At 47.9% G+C, this 23,788-nt stretch overlaps 1 protein-coding gene across 1 annotated transcript in view; it reads left to right on the top strand.

Moving 5' to 3' along the window:
- Positions 1–23,788, top strand: part of NGFR (nerve growth factor receptor) — a 78,580-nt gene that overhangs the window by 43,674 nt on the left and 11,118 nt on the right. Inside the window, exon 3 of the mRNA XM_053263338.1 lies at positions 14,072–14,431. Coding sequence (XP_053119313.1) covers positions 14,072–14,431 — 360 coding nt within the window. The remainder of the gene's footprint in view (positions 1–14,071; positions 14,432–23,788) is intronic.

Raw genomic sequence — 23,788 nt, 5'->3', positions numbered from 1 at the left:
CCTGCCAAGCCACACCACCTGCTTCAGATGCAAGGGGCAGGGCCAGTGCCAAGAACGGGGCTGTCACAGCCCCAGTGGAGTTTCATTTCTCCTGTCAGCATTTGGTGGAATCGCCAACCTGGAAGAGAGCTCCCTGGAAAGGAGTTCCCTTTCAGCAATTCCACCAACTGCTGACAGGGGGAAAAAACTCTGCCAGAGCTGTGACAGCCCTGTTCTCGGCACTGGCCCCGCCCTCTTGTGTCTGACATAAGTCACAGGGGAGGGGCCAGTTCCCCGGGCAGAGAGTCCATCCTTCTCCAGCCAACGTTTCATTGAAATGTTGGCTGGAGAAAAGAGGGACATGCCTCACACTCCCAGGCAGTGCTGGAGGGGGCAAGGGGGCGTCCTGGGTGAGGGGGAGCCTTGGGGGCCCCCAGACCCTTGGGGCCTGGGTACAATTTCCCCCCCCCTTGCTCAACGGTCTCTACGCTCCTGGTAGCTCAGTATTGTCTACTCTGACTGATTGACTCTCCAGGGTCTCAGGCAGGGCTTTTCCTAGCATCTGTTACCTGGCCCTTTAGTTGGAGATACCAGGGAATGAATCTGGGCCTGGGGCCTCCTGCATGGAAAGCATGTGCTCTGCTACTGATCTTGGGCTCCTCCACTTCTGGAGCATAGACGCTTTCCAAAACATTCTTCCCAGGGCTTGAGTCTTCTAGCGATTCAAGAATTCCTCCTAGTAGTACCCCGTAATGTTTCTTCCTGCAATTTAGGCGTATTACTTCTTTTCCTGGAGTTACAAGGGGGACTTGATGAGGTTGCTGGAGAGGGCAGTGACAAAGGCCACTGCCTCATTGATAGTGACAGCAAAGGGCAAGTTTAAATGAGAGCATGGCGTGTGTTGATGGAGGCATTCAATCTGAAGAGTGACTTCTTGCATCCTGCCATTCAGAGGGAAAATTGCTATTTCCCAAGAATGTCCTCAAGAGATCACACGGCTAATTAAAGATTAATACGGTGCACTAGGCGGCTGGGGGCTGGGGCTGGACTGCTCTAGGGGAAGAAATCAATGGCAGATTAGTGTTAATATATCTAGCAGCCTTCAGGAGGAGCGGGTTCAAGCCCTCCATGCCCCATTCAAACCTCACTAGAAGAACAAGAAGAAAAGCTTGACCTGACATCCAGGTCAGCGTGGAACCTGGATTCAAGCACCCCATATTTTGCCATCAGGAATTATCCAGGCAATCATTGTGGCATCTGAGGGCCTTTTTCAGATTTCTGTGTGCGCACAGTATAAATACACGGGTGCTGTTCATTGTGACCTGGAGAGCTTTCCTCTAGGTGTAGAGTATTTTCCAAACTGTGACATGTCAGTGGAGAAATGCCATTTTCCTCCCAGTTAGAGCATCAGTTGCTTTTTGCTCCAATGGTCACCACCAGGAACAGTCCATGACTTGCATACTGTGCAACGTATACACACAGTGGAACATGATGTTTGTGCAGTTGTGTGTGCACAAAAATGGCACAAATTGAGTTATGTGGCAGTGCAGCCATGCTATATAATGGCTGCACTGTCACATAACTCCATTTGTGCCATTATGCACTTCAGCAGCCACAGAAATGTTACATTCAACTGCATGGGTAACGTTGCACAGCACACCAGCCCCTATTTTCTGGAATCTGTTCCTAGTAAATCACTGCTCCTCTTTGGTTCCTATCTTTGCTTCTTGGGGATGCCTTGTTCAAGCTTATTTCATGGGAGTTGCTAGAATTTTCATTCTTCAGGATTCAATTCCCTCCCCAGAATCTCTAGAAGTTAAATCTCCAAGAGGGTCAGTGAACACATAGTGAGCCCTTTCTCATCATCCCCTAATGACAGTGAGCAAGGATACCTACTTTTATTTTCTAGCAACATTCCTGTACTCTTATCACTGCAGAACAAGTGAAAATTCACCAGGTAAAGCTTTTCTCAGTGCATATATGCTGGGTTGGTAAGCCAATATAAGCCCTATTCACATGTTATGTTCAGCACCTGTAGAAAGACATTACACACTCTTACATGTTTTTGTGTGAATGACTATACTTGCATCCATTTTAAAAGTGAACCTGGTTGCAGTCCTCTCAAATGTATGGTACAGATAGGCAGTGTACAGCTGTACCTGTGTTCAACATAATTTTAATATTAATAACTGTGCCTGTGTACAGATCTGTACCTGTATACATGGTGCACTCCTTGTACAAGTGCTGAACATAGCATGTGAATAGGGTTCATTCATGTATATAGTGTATCCCCAAGCCACCTAATGGCTCAGCGAGGAAATGACTTGACTAGCAAGCCAGAGGTTGTTGGTTCGAATCCTCGCTGGTATGTTTCCTCTATATTGGGCAGCCATGATATAAAAATATGCTGAAAGGCATCATCTCATATTGTGTGGGAGATGGCAATGGAAAACCCCCCCTGTATTCTACCAAAGACAACCACAGGGCTCTGTGGTCACTAGGAGTTGACACCGACTCGACGGCTCATGTTACCTTTATACAGTATAGACAGGTACAGATCTGTACACAGATAAAGTGATTTACATGCTGTAAAGTAAAGTAAAATGTGCTGTTGAGTCAGTGTTGACTCCTGGTGCCCACAGAGCCCTCTGGTTGCCTTTGGTAGAATACAGGAGGGGTTTACCATTGCCATCTCCCACGCAATATGAGATGATGCCTTTCAGCATCTTTTTATATCACTGCTGCCCGATATGGAGGAAACATACCAGCGGGGATTCGAACCAACAACCTCTGGCTTGCTAGTCAAGTCATTTCCTCGCTGAGCCATTAGGTAGCTGTTGTGTGCTGTAGTTCTCTGTAATGCTAGCAACCCAAATAAAAAGATCTCTGTGACCCAAAAGCTTGCATATCCTGACCCAATCGACCCAATAAAAGTGAATCAAAATCGACCCAATAAAAGTGATCTCAATAGCTTATCCCAGATACTAGGGATCCTGCTCTAACACTGGGACATGGGTGACCAGTTTTTAGGCAGCCAGTGACTGTGTCCTTGCAACATTTTGAAATAAGCTCACCTTCTTGAAACATCTTTGGGACATGATGGTGATGAGGGAGATCCTAAGGCAGAAAAAGGGGTGAAGAGGTTTGGGAGTCTTTCAGGGATGTGGGTCAGGTCACAGAGAGTTTGATTTACATACCGGATTTAATTCCCTACGGAGTGCAGCTGAAACCAAAGACACAGGAACGAAGAATAGGGTCAATGGAAAGTCAGCAATTTTAGCATAGTTGTTGAATGTTTATATTGGACACCACAATCCTAATCCTTTCCCATAACTAATTGACGGAAAACAGATGCAATGGAAGATGCAAACATGGTGCCCTCCCCGCCCCCTGCGGTGGATGCCAGATTAAGATATTATGACTGCCAGAGTAACGTATAGGAACTGGGAAGGATTCTGCTGAGTTGAAATGTTGGCACTATGAGAATTTTTATGAGGCTCAAACATATTTGGATGTAAGCAGCTGATGTTAAAGACTGGGGAAAAGAAACTCTCCTGACTTATTGGACTTTTCTGTAGGATCCTTGAAAGCATTATGTTCCCTTTCATTGACAAATAATGAATAATTAAAACACTGGTGCACATGCTGGTAACCTCTAGGCTTAAGAACATAGGAAGCTGCCTTATACCGAGTCAGACCATTGGTCCATCTAGCTCAGTATTGTCTACACAGGCTGGCAGCAGCTTCTCCAACGTTTCAGGGAAGAGTCTTTCCCAGCCCTACTTGGAGATGTTACTTGGAGATACTGAACCTGGGACTTTCTGTGTGCAAACAGAAGCTCCACCACTAAGCTAAGGCCCTAAGAGCTGTATTCCCTAAGCGCCATATTGCATTCCCTAAGAGGAATACATTCATTTTACAGCACAGTGCTCACATGTAGTTACCCATCCAAATGCAAACCAAGGTGAACCCTTCTTAGCAAAGGGAACAATTCATGCTTGCTACTGCAAGACTGGCTCTCTTCCTTGATTACTATAATGCTCTCTACATAAGGCTGCTTTTGAAGGTAGTCTGGAAGCTCCAGTTGGTGCAAAACGTGGGAGCCAGGTTGGACTCTGGGACAACTTGGAGAGACCATCTTTCTCCTCTTCTGAAAGCATCACACTGGCTTCCAATATGCTTCCAAGTAAATATGGTGTTGTTGGTAATCATCTATAAAGCCCTAAACAGCTTGTATCCAGGTTATTTGCTAGAGCACCTCCTTCTACATGATCCACATCACCTGTTAAGATCATCTGGAGAGATTGCCCTGCAGTTGTCGACAGCTCGTCTGGAAGCAATTCAGTTGGGCCCTCTCTGAGGCTGCCCCCATGCAGGTCTGTCCTTTAGGTGGGGAAAGAGGGGTGATCGCCCCCAGCCCTGTGCTCTCCCAGACCCTGTGGCTGGGCCCAACCATTCCCACCCTCTCCATCAGCTACTGCTCCGCGCCCCCCTTCTCCAAGCAAAGAGAGAGGTGATCCAACTTCCCAGCACCATGCGAGCTGGATACTAAACGAGAGGCCTGCGTGCGCCCTGATTAAGCATCAGGGTGCACATGCACCTCTCATTCAGTATCCAGCTCACATGGTGCTGTGAAGTTCGGTTGCCACTCTCCTCTCCTTAACACACAGCACTAAGGAATTCAATCACCTCCCTCATTGTTCCAGCGAGGAGAGCGGCAACCGAACTTCCCAGTGTCGCGTGGGCTGGATACTAAATGAGAGGCGTCCGAGCACCCTGGAGCACCCTCATTTAGTATCCAGCTCATATGGGGCTGAGAAGTTTGATCACCTCTCTCTTTGCTCGAAGGAGGAGGAAGGGAGGTGATGGAACTCTTTAGCTACGTGCTAAATTAACCCTAAAGCTACTAGGGAATTTTCCTCTACTGAAGCATTCCTTTCATTTCATTTCACTGAGCAGGGAGTGGGGTGAGGAGCAGTGGCTGATGGGGTGTGCGAGGGATACAGCTGATGGGGAGTGGCCTGCTGAGTATCCAGTGGGGGGCGGGGAGGCTGAAGGGGAGTGCTGCTCGTTCCCAGCCCTGTACCCTCTTAGGGACAGCCCTGCCCCCAAGCTCTGGAACACGCTCCCAGCCAAGATATAAGGACTGCTGGTCTTTAAGAGAGCTTTAAAAACATATCTTTTAAACCAGGCAATTTGATGGCTGTGTTTAATTGGTCTGTTTTAATTTCAGCATTTTAACTGTCTTGTTTTTTTCATTGCTCTGCAAATTGCCTGGAGATGTTTTGTTAGGCGGTATAAAAATAATAATAGATATATAGATAATAGAGATATATAGACTGAGACACTGCTAGTGTACACATAATAGTTGGAAGCTGGGGAGCCATAATGCTGTTTGCCACATTTTAAAAACCTATTTAGTTTCAATTTTTTCATTTAAAACACACAAAGCAATAATATTAATGATAGATCACATAAAACTAGGAAATTCTAAACAAAATACAAACATAATTCAGCACTATTACTATCAAAAAGCGAACATTTTAAACTTAAATGTCTCACATAATGAATATCAACATTAACCGCTCTGGCCTAGTATAAGTGGACTTTGAATTGTCAATATCATTAAGAAAAGGAATCCACCTTTCTAAAAAAACCCAATATTTGTAACTCACATTCAAAGATACTTTAATTTATGAAGATGATTTGTCCTGTATTAGGATTCCACCCCTACCACTTTTTAAAAACATTCTCTTATTCCTGATGGTCTTCTTTCCCCCCAAATTCGAGCCATTTCAAATTTTGCTGATATTCATAGCAACACAATTAATTGCTTTTGCTGATCTGAGGTTTTAATTTCTCTTCAGTCATTCAGTATAACTATCTCTGTTTTATATGGCACAATATATATATGGTGGAGAGGAGAGCTGGTCTTGTGGTAGCAAGCATAACTTGTCCCCCTTAGCTAAGCAGGGTCCACCCTAGTTGCATATGAAAGGCAGACTAGATGTGTGAGCACCGTAAGATATTCCCCTCAGGGGATGGAGCCGCTCTGGGAAGAGCAGAAGGTTCCAAGTTCCCTCTCTGGCTTCTTCAAGATAGGGCTGAGAGAGATTCCTGCCTGCAACCTTAGAGAACTCGCTGCCAGTCTGTGTAGACAATACTGAGCTAGATAGACCAATGGTCTGACTCAGTGGACCGGGTCTCACAATCAGTGAGACCCGGTTCCTAGTGGTGAGTGGGAAGAGCGGGCTAAGCCCGCTGTCCCCGCTCATGAGTGGGCAGGGAGCCCTGGGCGGCTGAATCGGCCGCCCACACGATGGCCGGCTCTGAGACGGAGCCAGTGGGGGCTGGGGAGCTTGGGGGCCTGCGGCCCCTGGAAGCCCCAGTATGCCCTGCGCGAGTGCACAGGGCATACTGGGGAGACCCCCGAGCTGGGAGGCTGCTTTTAAGCCTCCCGGCTGGTGGTCTACTCACAAGTAGCCGCGATGCGGAGCCGCACCGTGGCTACTCACGAGCAGATAGTCTGGGTTTGCAGAGCACTCGCTCTGCAAACCCGGGCTAAGGGGTGGGCTACAGGAGCGGGTTAGCCACTCCAGAACCACCGGGCTCGGCTGCGAGCCCGGTGGTTCTGACGATCACAAAAATCAGGCTAGGATTTTCCTAGCCCCATTTTTGTGATTGTAAGAATAGCCCCAGTATATGGCAGCCTCCTATGTTCCTATGTAACACTTCACCATGTTTTAAAAGAATCAGCCTAGAGTTGTCCTGCAGGAAGGCCCACAATTCAAGGGTAGAACCTCTTCCTTGCATGCAGACCAGTCCCCCTAGTTTCAGTCCCTACAGTTTTGAAGGTTTTCAGATAGCAGGTGCTGGGATCTCGGTCTGAGATCTTAGAAAACTACAGCAAGCCAGAGTAGATTATACTGGGAACAAGAGGCAGGACCAGTTATTTAATTTTATCCTTAGTACTTCTTAATGCTAGTACCTTTCTGCCTATAAAGGCCTTCAGTGTGGCATGTGTTAAAAAAAACACAGCAACCCATAAAAACTAATGAAAACAAAATACAGTAATTAAAACACGATAGCAACATAAGTGATGTTAAATAATCACAGCAACAGAGAAAGAGCCAGACAGAAAGTTCAGCTCAGGCCGAATGGCTGACAAAACAAGGCAGAAAGTCTTAATGACCTGTCAAGAAATATTTTCAGCATTGGGGCCATGTGAACCCCATAATCCAGGTGCTGCCATCACACCCAGCCCCCTGACTGTGCGACTGCCAGTTGCACCTCCAAGAGTGGCAGAACCCAGAGCAGAGATTCTGCTGAAGAGCTTAGTAGGTAGGCAAGCTCATATTGTCTAGGGGAACTCCATGTTCTCAGGAACTTTCCCAGACAGCAGGCTTTACAGCGGGTTTCCTGCGAGGCTTTACTGCAAGTTAGAATTTGCCTCCCAAAACCGATGCAAAAAGTGGATTTTTAAAGTCCCCCGGACATAAACCGGGCCAAGTCCTTAATGTGCAATGAAAAACCCGAATCATATCTGGAGTGCTCCCCGACAGCTCCCAGGGATTTTGAGGAAAATCTGGAGGATATGTGAACATACACCTGCCCTTCCGTGGGGAAGCCAAATTAGAATCGCCATCTGGGAATGCTCCAGGTGGCTGTGGTGGCTGGCTGCCCTGAGTTGTTTGCCTGAGGAGCCAAAGGCTGCAGTCTCAGCCCTGGAGTGGGCAGCTCTTCAGGCAAAGCCTGGACCACCATCTGTTATGGATGCCTGCTGTTGAGTAAGGGTTTGGATCAGATGGCCTATAAAGCCCTTCCAACTCTATGATTCTACTTATTAGGAGTCTCAGCTCAATGGAATATAGACACATAGGAAGCTGCCTTATATCAAACCAGACCCTTGGTCCATCTTAGCTCAGTATTGAAAGCACTGACTGGCAGTGGCTCTCTAAGGTTCTCTCCCAGTCCTACCTGGAGATGCTGCCAGGGCGTGAACCTGGACTTTCCACATGCAAGCAGATGCTTTTCTACAGAGCCCCATCCCCATCCCCTAAGGGCTCTCTATCTTACAGAGTTCATGTAGACTCCCGTCGAAATGTAAACAAAGACAGACCCTGCTTAGCAAAGGGGACAATTCATGCTCACCACCACAAGACCGGCTCATGCCTTTCCAGGTTTAACCTTGGAAAGTCCAGACTACTAGGCTACTAGTCTGGTGGCTACAGGCCACCTCCAGCCTCAGAGGCATAATGCCGCTAAATACCAGTTGCAGGGGAGCAATGACAGAAGAGGGGGCAAGCCATCACCCAGCAGGCTTCTTGGAGGCATCTGGGCCTGTGGGCTTCTTGGAGGCATCTGGTGAGCCACTGTGTGAAACAGGACGCTGGACTAGATGGGCCTTGAGCCTGGTCCACCAGAGCAGAGATAGATAGATAGTCTCTACCAGAAAGAGCTTGTACTAGCCAGAGTAGACACATTGCTGGGCTAGAGGGACCAATGGTCTGATAAGGCAGCTTCATATCGTATGAGAAGAGGGACAATTAAGAACACAGTTTCTTGAGGTAGCAGGAACAACTTCAATAGAACAGACAACAGAGACATGGTTACTGACAAGCAACACAACTCTACTATTATCCTCCAACTGATTTCATAGCATGTGCATACCCATATCCCACACAGAGTGCTGGGATTTCAGGTGGTCTTGGGGAATTTCTTACTCCGACATGAAGTAGAACATAGGAACATAGGAAACTGTCTTATACTGAGTCAGACTATTGGCCCATCTAGCTCAGTATTGTCTACATTGACTGCCAGCAGCTATGCAAGGATTCAGGCAGGAGTTTCCCCCAACCCTACCTGGAGGCTTTACAGACAGAGCTGTTACCCCGAATCTCCTCCAGAAGAGAGTGTGTGCATTCACACACCAGTCAAACTTACCCGAAGTCCATTCGAGATCCTTGGAAGCACTCCACACACAAATCAGGCTTTGTCATCCTAATTCTAGCTTATCTCGATGCATTTCCAGATTTTTAAAATGCTGGTTTTAAGCAAGTTTTTCTGAAAACGCCGGAGCAAATAGGGAGAGGCACTGACGTAGAATCATTAACATGATAAGAGGGATACAGTCTTTAGGAATGCAGATATAGGCTTTAGAAATCTCCCCACCCACACATACACACAATGGCTAGAAGGAAAACACAGAGGCATGTGATGTGAACCTGCACCAAAATAAAACCTGAGATCAGAGGGGAGGGGCTGCTTCCCTCAATGCCGCAAGTGCAATTCGAAGTGGCTTCGCTCAACATTTACCCCGCAGCATGAAGCCATGTGTGAATAACTTCCTGGAGATGCCAGGGAGAGACTGAACCAGGGACCTTCTACATACAAAGAAGATGCTCTACAGCGAAGGTCCCATCCCCACATATTGCACCTGCAACATTCCCTAAAAAGAATGATCCCTGCAAAAGTACAAATAAGTAGAAGTATCATTGTTTACATGGCATTGTGATGACTATCAGGGAGAAGTATCACATCCCAACCCCCAACGCCCCCATGCAACAATGGTACCAGAACTCATTGCAAGAGCTTTTCTTGCAGTTTTTGATAAAGGTTGTGCTGGAGGTCAGCTGCACGTCAGGATCAGAAAAACAAAATATCTGCCTGCTCTTCAATCCTGACAGAGCTGTAGGAGGACCAGACAGAAGCATTTGAGATGTTGATATGTGTAGAAACACCAGCTAAATGATTGCAAATATTAAAACATCCAGTAAAATTCGTCTAGATTCATTGCAATCTCCCTCTTTCCTCTTCTCATCAAACAGACAAAGCAGGCGTAGGCAACAGGCCAAGTCATTTTTAATTTTTATTTTACAAGGGGTTATCTGTCACTGACTGCTTTCCGTGTATGGCATAATTATACAAATATGAATAAGAATAATTCACCATCTTACAGTTTTGCTGATTAAAAAACATTCATTTCAGTTAATTCATTCGTTTGGATTATTTGTTGTAGTTTTGCAGCTAGAGATGAGAGGTCTTGAAATTAGCAGATCTGATGAAGTCAGAATAATCAGAGGAATATTCAGACTCTGTGTGTAGAAGCGGAGATTACACATGCACATCAGCATTAAGGTGGCAGCAACCATGTGTTTCAAATTAAAGAACTGATTTCAAAGAGTTTTAGTTTGCTTTGTGTGCATGTACCTCAGCTTTGGGAGTCACTGAGTGTCACAGAGCAAGGCTCTTAGGAAGGTTTTTGGCTGCATTCAGGCCATTTGTTCAAATCCAACCCATGCCAAAAGCAATTCTTGGTGAAAGGGGATAGCAGCTGCCTGCCGGCGCTTCAAACAGCCACTCTGATTCTGGGTCCTGGCAAAATGGCTAGTCTGGACTATGCCTAGGGTTGCCAGATCCAGATGGTGAAAAAAGTCGATATCCATCACCAAGAAAGTGGAGATAGAGGACACTTTCCACTAAAAAAGTACCCAAGTCTCCACTTTCCATAAACTTTGCATATGTTTATTGGTATTATGTATGCATAGTTTAATTTAAAAATTGGATAATTTGAGAACAAAAACAGCTCACCACTGTGAAGCTGATGACCAGGAGAGCTGTATTTCTGCTCAGTCTGCTGTCTAGGTGCAGAGTTCACAAGGCCCTTGATTCTTAACTGCACATCCATCTCCCAGTTAGGTCTACCACACATACAGTCTTCTGTCCTCCTCCCCCAAGGGTCACCCAGCCTGCTCTCCCCAGCCAGGCCAGCAACTTCACCTCTTGGCTCGAGGCAGGGCAGCCAGCTAGCTGCCAAGCCAGGCTCTATGCATGCTGGTGCAGCGGTGCATTCACAGTCTCCCACTCTCCGTTAATTCTCTGAGCCCTCCGTTAACCTTGTTTTTCTGCTCGTGTGCTGCCGCGGCGCATGGCAACACATGAGTAGACCCCTGGCTGGGAGGCTACAACCAACCTCCCAGGCTCGCCCCCCTGCCCCCCGAATGCCCAGTGCACTTGTGTGGGGCATCCTGGGGCTTCCGGGCGCCAAGTAGCTCCAGATCCCAACAGCCCCCACTGGCTCCGTGATGGAGCCAGTAGTTGTGTGGGTGGCCGATCCGGCTGCCCAGGGCTCTGAGGGCGATTGTCTGCAGGGAGAGTGGGCTAAGCCTGCTTTCCCCGCAAACCACGTCAAGGCACTCCACACTAATTGTGTGAAGCTGTTTATAGATATAGATATAGATATAGATATAGATATAGATATAGATATAGATATAGATATAGATATAGATAAGGGATGTGCACAAAACCAGTTTGCCCGGTTTGGTTCGGATCCAAACCGGGTCCGAACCAGGAGGGGGAGGTTTGGTTTTGGTTTTGTTCGAACCACCCCCTGGTTCAGTTTGGATCCGAACTGGTTCGGACCGGTTCAGATCAGTTCAGACACCTGAAAATTGGTAGGATGGTAGCTGGCACCCAGGGGTACCTGTCACCCAAACCCCAAAGCAATTGGACACTCGTACGATTTTTTATGAATTTTTGAAAATTATTTTTATTTTTTCTCATAGGATATAATGGGACTCGAACCAGGCCATTATTTCTTATTGTGGAGCACCCATGGGTGCCAACAACCATGCAAACCCTGAAGCAATCAGACACCCCTATGATTTTTTATGAATATTTGAAATATTTTTAATTATTTTTCTCATAGAGTACAATGGGACCAGAACCAGTCCATATCCCCTATTGTGGAGCACCTAAGGGCACAAAAGTGGGGTGGGTGGTATACAGATAGGGGTGCCTACCACCCAAAAAAATCCCAAGGCAATTGGACACTCCTCTGATTATTGGTGAATTGTTAAACTATTTTTGAATTCCTCATAGAGAATAATTAGGATTGCAGCAAATGTATAGCTTCACGTTGGGGGGAAGGAGGTGTCGTAGAGTGCAGTGTGGTGGCTGGTAGTTCTTAGGGTGGGCAAGGAAGCTATCAGAATTATTTGAAAGGAATTGGGCAAATTAGAGTGGATTCATGGTGTCTCATTGAAAATCTCATTTGCTATCATAGATCCGAACCGGTTCGCACATCCCTAATATAGATATAGATATAGATATAGATATAGATATAGATATAGATATAGATATAGATATAGATATAGATATAGATATAGATATGATCTGGCTTCTGTGTTTGCTGTAGCATTGTGACAGGAAAAACTGCTGCTAGTGGCGTTTGCTTCTCTGCTCAGCTCTGAAAAATACAGAGGCCCTCTTGGGGCCTGTACCTAGCAATTCTATGATCCAGGTACAGATCTTTCCCCTACCTCTCTTTTCTCCCCTTGCACATGTGAAACTGGAGATCCTCCTCCCCACCCTGTTTCCAAACAGATAGGCAGGCTCACTGGAGCCAAAGCCTGAAGCTAAATCAAAATAAACTATTTTAACCTGAAGTCAGCGTGTATGCATAGCTCCTTCCGCTGGTTTAACTCCCCATTAAATCATAATATATTGCCTCTTTAGGCATTGCAATGCACTTTATAATTCTCTCTGGTGTGTGATTCATCCTATGAGATCTTTGTGAGGGAGTCAGGTCAATTTTATTGTTACAAGCAGATTATAACTACACAACCATGAATAGCTAGTGAATTTTGCCTTCAGGCATAGTTATGCAAACTTTAAACAGGCCTCCCCTATCCTTCAGGAGTCACAATAGGATTGCTTAATTTGGGGAGGAAATGGGGGGGCGGGGCGGGTGGAAACAAGGACCATAATTAAGACAGCCAGCATATTGTTATGCTTAATTTACTAAAGGCCCCTGTAGCCAAAGATTTAACATCTTTTGAATCCATACTCACAATTTAGCCTGCCTTACCTGTCTGTTCCATCCCACACTTCCCTAAGGTCCTCTACAGAGACATAGCTGTAATTGAACAAGATGGGACAAATGTCACAGGCCTGGGGGAGAGGGGTGGGTGGTTGGGTGTCAGCGTGCTCTTTGCTCTCTCCTTTATAAGAAGAAGTTTGTGGTGTGTGTGTGTGGAGGGGGGGAATGATACATCTGCACTTTTTGTCCCAGGGCCCACGCCGACCCATGCTGACCTTACTATGCCCCTGGACCTGCACCAGCATCCTTTTCTTGTTTCTTAATAACGTGCCTGAGAAAGAGCCCTGTCAGACTCAAAAGCTGACTCACTACTTTGTGATTTGTAGTTGACCCTAATAAAGCTAAGCTATTATGACACTGTTCTTGTTCAGATTTTTTTTAAAAATGTTGGCTATGAAACCAGCATAGCTGCCTGCCATTTTGTGTTTCTACTAGACCCGGCATGTAGCATTGGGTTTTTAAAAATATTTTTAAAATTTAAAAATAGTGGCTGACATTCTCTGCAGCCCTCCAGCGGCTGAAGGAGGGCTGCAGATCCACAAGGAGCCTTCAACATCCCGGTGCTTCTTGTGCAGTGGACCAGGTGTGGAAGGGCAAAGAGGGGGGGAGAGCAGTTTTTGCATCTCATTCCTCCCTCCAAAAGCCCTTTCCACGTCTATAAATAATGTATATATAAATAAGGACAGTTCTTCTTAAGAACATTAATCAGGAACCTGTTTGCAGATTAGGTTAGCTTGCGCCTAGTTGGGAAAGATCTCTGGATGCACTAATGCATGCTGAGACAAAGAAACAATGGTCATGCTCCTTTTGAAAATATAAAAGTCGGCAGGTATTAAGACCTGTCTCTGCAATCATTTATTGCATTCTGGGACTTAGGTTGCTTTTGTCTGGGGACTAACACTTCCCCTACCCTACCCTACCCCAAACCTTGCAAAATAAATTCAGGAGCCCCCACCACCCCCATGCCACATGGGAGGAGAGCTGGTCTTGTGCTAGCAAGCATGAATTGTCCCTTTTGATAAGCGGGGTCCACCCTGGTGGCATTTGAATGGAAGACTATATGTGAGCCCTTTAGGGGATGGAGCCGCTCTGGGAAGAGCATCTAGGTTCCAAGTTCCCTCTCTGTTCCACACTAACACAGGTCAGTGGAATGCAAGTTATTTGAGAGGGACTGTCCCTCACTTCTGTTCTTTCCTTCTCTGTGCCTTCCAGGTGTGAGCTATTCAGACATTGTGAGTGCCATAGAGCCATGCAAGCCGTGCAAAGAGTGCGTAGGCCTGGAGAGCATGTTGGCGCCCTGTGTGGAGTCCGACAACACTGTCTGCAAATGTATCTATGGCTACTACCGGGATGAGAGGAGCAGCAGCTGCAAAGAGTGCAAAGTCTGTGAAAAGGGCTTTGGCCTTGTGTACCCCTGCAACGACGACCAGAACACCTTATGTGAGAAATGCCCGCCGGGGACCTACTCGGATGATGCCAACCATGTGGACCCCTGTTTCCCTTGCACCATCTGTGAGGAATATGAGACCACAATTGAGGAGTGTACCCCAGTGTCAGATGCGGTATGCAGAGGTAATCAGCTATTATGTTAAAAATGGGCTGGCCCCTGTGAATTCTAACTCCTGAGGCGGAAGGGACAGTAATGGAATATGGGCAGTCAGTGCAGTTGCAATGAGGAAGGAGAGTGATCACTTTGAGAAAAGGGACTGGGAGCAAGGATTTACAAGTCCCCTTTACAAGGGACTTGGAGCAAGGATTTCAGGAAAGGCTTTCCAGCACAGTAGTAGTTCTTGAGAAGGTACTTGCAGGAGATAATTTCCAGAACAGAGACATAGGAATATAGGTACACAGAACACTGCCTTATGTTGAGTCAGATCATTGGTCCACCTAGCTCAGTACTGTCCACACTGACTGGCAGCAGCACTCCAAAGTTTCAGACAGGGGTCTTTCCCAGGCCTACCTGGAGATGCTGCCAGGAATTGAACCTAGGACCCCCTGCATGAAAATCAGAGAAGAGAAAAGTCTTCCACGTGAAGAGTTCCCACTGTCCTGTCAAGTGCCCCTTGAATTATGGCCGTTGAGTGTGATGCAGTCCTTTTAGCCTCCGTCACAGGGCCGAAGGCACAGAGCAGGAAGAAGGGGGAAGGGGAGTTGAAGGCCATATGAGCTTCTGTGGAATGGAGAGAGGAAGGGATTATGGGGAGATGTTACCAGGCTAATAACAAGATACATGATACAGGCGCAGAGCCTGACCACCGGCGGCCCGTGTGCAGCAGCGGCCCTGCTCACCCTGACCCCCACGTCTGACATCAGACAGGGGGTGGGGGTGGGGGTGGTCTGGCTCCTGAACAGAGTCTTGTGGCTTCGTTCAGGAGTTGGATTCCAACTCCCGAAGGGGCCGCGTGGCCCCTTCGGGAGTTAGACTAGGGCTGGCACTGTGTTCGCGGCACAGCCAGAAGTGGCAGTGGCCATTTATCTCCTGAATGGGGGCCGCACACCCCCTGCTCAGGAGCTAAACCAGCACCCCCACATCAGACGTCAGACACGGGGGGCATGTCAGGGCCAGGAGGCGCGGCCCCTGATTGGGCGCATCCCGGGTTCTTTGAACCCATTCAGCCAATGGTAGCTCCGCCCCTGACATGATAGCAGCATCACAACTGCACAATGGCTCCCTGCTTGCAGTGGCGTTTCTGATGAGATTGGCACCGAGCACGCCCTGGAAATATCTGTCAGGCCAGCTGCAAACCTGCATTTTATATGGGTGCCAAGTATGCAGAACCCGCTTCCTGGAAACAAGGAGGAGTTGGTTCATGTTCAGGTCTGAAACAGGCACAGCACTCCCAGGCGGTGCAAATCTACCCTCAGTCAGGGGTGGAGAAACAAAGGAAGCCGTATTGTAAGGACTAGAAGGTTGAAGTGGATGTGGACGGTTACAAGGAGCTAATGCAGGCGAATGCCTTTGGCCACTGTGACTGGGGGATAATGGGAGTTGTAGTCCAGCAATATCCGGGGACCTGAGTTTGAGAAACCCTGACTTTGATCCATGAATAAAATTGTGTGCACAGCAGAGTATTCATTCACAAAGTGAAGAAGAATTCTAGGGCACGGCATCAACATCTGCCTTCTACTCCTCAGATGTAGAGAGAAGGAGGCCTCAGTATGGGTCACTCTCCTTCTTGCCCCCTGCACTGGTCTTAAATACCTGCTTGCAGGCTGCGCTTGATCCTTGCAGCTCTCAGGCCCCCTTTTGTACAGAAGCGGTGGTCGTGGCACCGCGGCAACAGAGCCGAGTGTCTCTCTTGGCACCAAAATGGCTCCATACACCTGCAAGACAGCTGGAGTTGCATCACGGACTGCTGCTGTGGGAAGAGGCTGTTGCCCAGTGGGAGGAAACTCTCTCAGCCCTATCTTGGAGAAGAAGCTAGGGAGGGAACTTGGAACCTTCTGCTCTTCCCAGAGTGGCTCCATCAGAATATCTTCCAGTGCTCACACTTCTAGTCTCCCTTTCATATGCAACCAGGGTGGACCCTGCTTAGCTAGCAGAGAAGTCATGCTTGCTACCACAAGACCAGCTCTCCTCTCCTGTCAGCACAGGGACTGCTGTGTCACAACACAGGAAGTATGGAAGCACACTTAGCAGATCCATAGTGACACTGTTGTAGGGATTAATCTGGAAAGCGCCCTGGAGATGCCAGGGATTGAACCTGGACCTTCTGCCTGCAAGCAGGTCCTGTACTCTTCCACTGAACTATGGCCGGATATCTTATAGCAGCCAGTGCTCACATGTAGCCACTCAAATGCAAACCATGGCAGCTCCTGCTTAGCAAAGGGGACACGCCATGCTTGTTACCACAAGATCATCCCTCCTCCCAGCTGACTCAGTCCAAGTCAGCTTCCTATATTCCTGCTTCATTCGGCCAAGCCCTCGCACCTCTCGAGTCTGGCGTTTTGGTCTCTCACTGCTCCCTGCCTGGGTTGGAGGTGGAGGCCGTGCTTGAAAACCCTCGAATGTAAGTAATCATATAACTCTCAACAATAACTCTCAGCTGAGAGGAGGAATGGCTGGATTATCCTTTCATTACAGAGCCGGGAACAGAGCCCTGCCTGTTAGGCTCCCGCTGCCCTTTCAAAGTGCCACTTCAGTCATAGCCATTTCCGGCTTGTTGCAACCCTGCCCTTTCTAGCCCCCACTGAGCAAGCAGTCCCACTAACAATAGCCTGCCTGTGTCCTTCGGTTCACAGCTCCCCTTTATTCCACACTGCCCTCGGCCTCTCACCGCCTGCCCTTTGGGGAGAGCACAAAGGATGGCCGCCCATCTGCAATTATTGTTATTATTTTGGGTTGTTTTAATATTCATGGGTTGGTGTTTTTTTTCATTCTACAGCAGCAGGATATCGCAAATAAGACACATAGCCAAATAAACCCCGCAAACCAGCACATGTTTCTCAGCAAATGTAGCTATTAATCCAATGACACATCCTACCAGGGGCGGATTAACCCTTTTGCCGCCCGTAGGCAAGCAAGGAATGAGCCGCCTCGCCTCCCAGCCAATCCCAACTCTCCGGCCGCAAAGCAATGAATATATATCAATATCATCATCAAGAGACTCACAGACATGGGGATTGGTGCATGCTGTGTCACTGGCCTGCCCAGCCGCTGCTCTCCTCTGCTCAACCACCCTCCGAGATGCCTTGGCCACACTTGGCCAGCAGGCCCACACTCTTGGCTGCTGCCATCCCGGGCGGCAGCAGCAATGATACATCCATGGACCATGCTGTCGCCGCCTGCCTGCTGGACTGGAGCAGCAGCTGCCTGCTGAGGGTGGCTGTGGATGGGCATGAGGCTGCCAGTATGCTGAGCTCCCAGACACACACGCCCGCCCCAGCCAGGCCCCACCACCACGGCCGCCGCCAGCCAGAGCTCCTTGCCTCCTCCGTCTTTGGGGGCAGGGGCTGTTTAAATTTTTATTTTATTTTTTACATTTTATATCCCGCTCTTCCTCCAAGGAGCCCAGAGCGGTGTACTAGATACTTAGGTTTCTCCTCACAACAACCCTGTGAAGTAGGTTAGGCTGAGAGAGAAGTGACTGGCCCAGAGTCACCCAGCAAGTCTCATGGCTGAATGGGGATTTGAACTCGGGTTTCCCCAGTCCTAGTCCAGCACTCTAACCACTACACCACGCTGGCTCACTTAGGTGGCTCAGCTGCCTGTTTGCTTCGCTGTCCTCCATCCATCCCATGCACATCTCCTCCATGCCCCACCCCCTTGGCCTCGGCTCCTCTTCCCGCGCTTTGGGGCCTGCTGGGATTTGATCTCCAGCCTCCTGGGTTTAATGGGGAGGAGGAGCCCCAGTGAAATGGCCGGAGGGCCGCAGCCTCCACCTCCTCCTCATCCCTTTCTGCAGCCGGCGCTCTGCTAACGTCTAGAAGCTGCTTTCCTCTTTGGAACCGGAAATTGTTCCCATACTGTTGGCGGAGGAGGGGACTTGAACTAAGAGGGAAACGGTTTGCCCCGGGGGGCCCTAACGAGATCGTGGCAGGGGCAAACCTTTTTCTTTCTTTCCAAATTCAATTTTTATTAATTGTAACAGTCATTCATTGCAAATACACACAAAAAGGTGGACTTCCCGCACACATCCCTTCGTGAATCATCAGCTATAAAATTTACCCTTGCTATAATAATAATTCAGTGGCAGGGGCAAACTTTGAACATTGGGACTTATTTTGGTTCCTAGCTAGCCAGACCTTGAGAGCCCAACTTTCGCCGGCTCTCTGCGATTAGTCCTCCCTGCCCCGCCTCTGCAGGCTGTTACACAAACACTGCTGCCGCTGGGGAGCTCCTCTATCAGCCTCGCTCTCTGCAGGACTCTCCGTTGTGTAACCCGAGCGCTTACTTTGGCGTAACAGTAGCTGCTTCTCCGTTGTGCAGGAGCAACCTCCAGCGGGGGCAGTGGCCCTGGAAAGCCCTTCCTTCGCTGGCGCTGCTCTTGCCCATAGAGGGGGAAGTTCCGCTCGCTCGGTGAAGCTAAGGAAAGTTGCCTCCGGGGCTGATTTTGCCAGGGCTCAATAGTTCCTTCCCCAGTATCAGGCAGAAGCCCCTGCCGATGCCGAAGTGAAGGGGAAGCCCCCTGCTGCCCAACAACGACATCGCAGCATTGTGCTACTGCTGCCATCCTTCCGCCCTGCTGGCCACCCAGGCGGCAGGACTGGCAGACACACACAGACTGACAGACACACAATGTGAAATATTTATTTATTTCCAAAAAAAAAAAAAAAAAAAAAAAGCCGCTGAAATTTTGCCGCCACAGGCAGCCGCCTCTAATGCCTCTTCTTTAATCCGCCTATGCATCCTACACCTTCAAAGAGAACCTCAGAAGAGGTTCGTCTGCAGCTGGTCTGGTGGCTACTCGGGGACGGGCCTTCTCCATTGCCACCCTGAGGCTTTGGAATGTGCTCCCTGTTGAAATAAGAGCCTCCCCGTCTCTGACAACTTTTAAAGGGGCAGTTAAGACCAGGGACGGAGCCACCATTGAGCAAACAGGTTCAAAGAACCTGGGCCACTGCCCCTCAGGGGCCGTGCCTCTCACCCCAGACATGCCCCCCCCCGTGTCTGATGTCAGACGCAGGGGTGGCACCATTTGGGAGGCAAACCACACCCCTGGCATCTGACATCCCTGCCTCTGACATCAGACACTGATGCAGAGGGCGGGGCTAGGAGGGCTGCCCTGGCGGGCTGAGTCCAAGCACCGCTGGCCTCCCTCCGCACCGGGTTAAGACACATCAGTTCAACCAGGCCTTTAATTAGAATCTGTTTTAATCGTTTTTAACGTTGTTTTGAATTTTAAATCATTGTAATGTTTTCAACCTTTTGTTTTGTTTTGTTTGTATTGTTTTATTGTAAACTGCCCAGAGATGTAAGTTTTGGGTGGTATACAAATGTTTGTTGTTGTTGTTTTTTAAAAGCACATCAATAAGAAAAATAACAGCAACAACAAAAGGAAACTCATCAAAATGTCATCATCATCATCATCATCATTATTATTTCTATACCGCCCTTCCAAATATGGCTCAGGGCGGTTTACACAGAGAAATAACAAATAAATAAAATGGGTCCCTGTTCCCAAAGGGGTCACAATCTAAAAAGAAACATGATAGACACCAGCAACAGTCACTGGAGGTACTGTGCTGTGGGTGGATAGGGCCAGTTACTCTCCCCCTGCTAAATAAAAGAGAATCACCACATTAAAAGGTGCCTCGTTGCCCAGTTAGCAGGGAAGTGGGCAGATCTTACAGTTATGTATTATTTATTTCTTATTTATTTATTTGATTATGATTACCCCCAAAGGGCTCACAATCTAAAAAGAAACATAAGCTACACACCAGCAACAGTCACTGGAGGTACTGTGCTGGAGGTGGACAGGGTCAGTTCCTCTCCCCCTGCTAAATAAAAGAGAATCACCACATTAAAAGGTGCCTCTTTGCCAAGTTAGCAGGGGTAACTACAGCACTAGACATTAGCACTACAGCACAGCTAGACTACAGGGCTCCTATTCTGTGGTCCAGCAGTAGTTAGGCTCCCATAAACCCTGACTATTGGCCACTGTGGCTGGGGATTATGGGAGTTGTAGTCCAAAAACTGCTGCCAGCCCCGCATGATCATTTTAGCATTATAGAGTTGTAGAGAAGGTGAACCTTTTCCTTAACTCCTTCCCAAAGACTTCCCTCCCTCTGCTCTATAGTACACTAGTGCTGAAGGGCTCTAGTTGGGGTTGGCGGTGCAGTTTGAACCTGAGTGGCACAGCATGGGGAGAATATTTTACCTCTTGCTCCCTGCATTGTATGGAAGAGTTCTGGGGGTTCCATCAAATGATTTCAAAAAATCACTTGTTTTTCAGCAAACGTAGCTATTAATCCAATGACACACCCTACACCTTCAAAAGCACGCCATTAAGAAAACTGAAATCCACAAACTTTCAGCACAGCCCCAGCAGCAGCAATCTATGCCAATGCTTTAAATCAGAAAACTCAAGCCCCTCTGCTTCCCGCATTTGTTCTGTTTTATTCCATTTCACAACTGAGGAAAAGAATTGCGAGCCTGTGTCTCATATATCTATTTTATTTCCACCACCACCATCATTCAAACGTTGTTCTCCCTAGGAATTACAGGGTGTTTCAGTCACACACCTTCCTGATTCTCTTGGGTCATTCACAGATCACTGTGCTTCTCCATGGAACTGTGAACTTGGCCCACCAGAGATAACAGCCCCTGCTCTCCTTTATGGAATAACTTCACCTGGGATGAAAGAGAGGTGAACCAACCCAGCTCCCAATCTCCTCAGTGGTTTCTGACTCTTTTAAAACTCACTCAGCCTCACTTCTCTAAACAATCAGAGGATGAAGAAAGTTGTGAGGTTGTTATCCCAGGAAAACTGTGTGAAGAGGCCTTAACTTCCCTCTTTCTTGGCCCACTGCCCTGCCCAGCCTACTCTCTACTAAATTTGGGTGAAGTTCTTTTATCAATTTCCAGATTTTTTGCTCTCCAACATTCTCACAGAACCAGGGGGAAAAGAAATCCCCCACTGCACGCCACACCACACCACACCCCAACCCACCCACCCAGTCTCCCAATGGACTTGGCCTCCTTTTTCTTAACCACTGAAGATGGGTAAACAGAACCAGTGAGTATGTACTCTCTTCCTGGCCTTTTCCATTCTCTCGTAACAATATCAGGGTTGTTTTGCCTTCCCTGGCAGCAAAACTTTAAATCCATTTTTACCTCACTCACACAGGCAGAGGCATTTGTTTTGCTTGCCACACACAGGATTTTTCCTTGGGTGCCAACTGGCCAGGAAGGAAAACAACAACCTGACCTGTTTCGAGTGCTGACATTCGCACAAGGCATCCTTGGGCTGCAGATGCCGAGGTCCCAGCATTGTGGGGAGTGGGCACTGATGATGCCTACCCTGACCTCCTGGGGGGATTGGGCCCCGGTGGCAACAGGCAGCCACTGGGTGGGTGGGCAGGCACCCCTCCCTGCTTTACCATGGTGGTAAATGTGGGGTTTGTTCACTCTTGGTGGGCTAGCAGCAGCACCAACAGTGTATTAATTGGCACCTGCAATTCATAATGTTCCCCCCACAGGATCCTGCATAGCATTGTGATGCTGGGTATTGTATTGTGGGAGGAAGGGCATGCAGGTTGCAGCTACAGGCTGGAAGGCCGTTCTTACAGCTGCTGACCCACCAAGAATGGAAGAAAGCGGCATCTGCTGCCATGCGGTAGATCCATCCAGGTAGAAGGTCACCTTACCAAACAGGGATGACTCCAAGGGGTAGCAAGGTTTAGTGGGTGTGCCCCCCCCCAATATATATATTCCCCTCTCCCCATTTTGCTCCTCTATCCACCAGATTGGAACTTTACAGCAAAGTGTCAGACAGTACAGTCATAGTATGTTATGGTCTTGGCTATCTCGGCTATTGAGGGGAAAGTTTGACACTTTGACATAAAAGTGACCAGTCTCTTGATCTGAAGAAAGTTGTAGACAGATTTGTTTCTTGTCATGACAGACACATTCAGCTTCATTAATAAGGTAAATTATTAATCCTGGAGGCGCTGGATCCTGGCCAGGGGCGTAACTATAATGGAGCAAGAGGAGACAGTTGTCTGGGGGCCCACTGCCTTGGGGGCCCCCCAGAGGCAAGTCACATGACTGACTCCCCCAGTCGTGCACCCACCTGGGCTTCCTTCAGTTGTATTCATCCTCCAAAATTGATGTGAGTGTTAAGACCTGGAGCTACCAGAACAGCATGTCTTTCTCTAGTACCATTAAATGACTTGCATCGTCCACAATTTACAAAACCTTTTTAAAAATAATTTCAGATGATGTTCTATTGTGGCACATAGGTTTTATATATATAAATATATTTTACTATGCTTTTTGTTACCACTATTCAGCCTCATTTAAGATTTCTTTACTTCATGAGCTGAGCTTCAGTGAGGTGGGGGGGCATTTTAAAATCTTGTCTCTGGGCCAACCTTGCTACGCCCCTGATCCTGGCACTGCCCCGCTGGATATCCCAAGTTTTGTACTCGGGCTATTACCGAGGTAAAAGGGCACAAGAGTGCCCTTCCACTCTGGTAACCGGTTATGTGTCTGTTCAGGCTGCCTGCAGCCCACGCAGCCTCAGAACCTAGAGTGCTCATTGAAAGGTGCATTGAGGGATTTCTGGAGGCTCGGCTGCATTCCCCTAGCCACCAAATAGCTGCACGGCTCTCCCCATCCTGCTCACAGGTCGTGTAAATGGCCATAATGTGTAGCAAAATCCTTGCTTCCCTAATATTCTGCCACCACTTTGCTCCTCCAAAGTATTTGTTCTAGAGCAGGAGTGCACAAGTCAATAAATAAATAAAGATGGCTCCATGTTCCCACAGGGCTCACAATCTAAAAAGAAACATAGACACCACCAGCATCCACTGGAGGGATGATGTGCTGGGGATGGATAGGGCCAGTTGGTCACCCCCTGCTAAATAAAGAGAATCACCACTTTTAAAAGGTGCCTCTTTGCTCAGTTAGCAGGGGATAAGCTAACTAACTGATATGCATCAGTTGGCAAGTGATTAACTTTTCCTCTTATGAGGCTAAATACAATCACCTCCGATTGTTGCTAAGTAAACCAGGGGTGCAGAGAGAGGGAAAGCTTAAGGATTAACTTCTCACATTTTGGTGGTGGTGGTGAAACGAAGAAGAAAATGTTTTGGTGATTGAAGATGTGGGTTAAACTTATTAGGATTGACAGCGGGGAGTTCAATAAAATGGGGGGGGGGACCTCTTCAAACACTTGGGATGGGGTAGGCACCCCTGGATCAAACGGCTGCTAAAGGAACAATCAGGACTTAAAATCTGCAACCATTGGCTTTCCCTTCTTCTCA

Source organism: Hemicordylus capensis, chromosome 6 (genome assembly GCF_027244095.1).
Source record: "Hemicordylus capensis ecotype Gifberg chromosome 6, rHemCap1.1.pri, whole genome shotgun sequence".
Taxonomy (NCBI): Eukaryota; Metazoa; Chordata; class Lepidosauria; order Squamata; family Cordylidae; genus Hemicordylus; species Hemicordylus capensis.
Note: the sequence above shows the minus strand (reverse complement) of the source record. Positions and strands in the feature narration are given on the sequence as shown.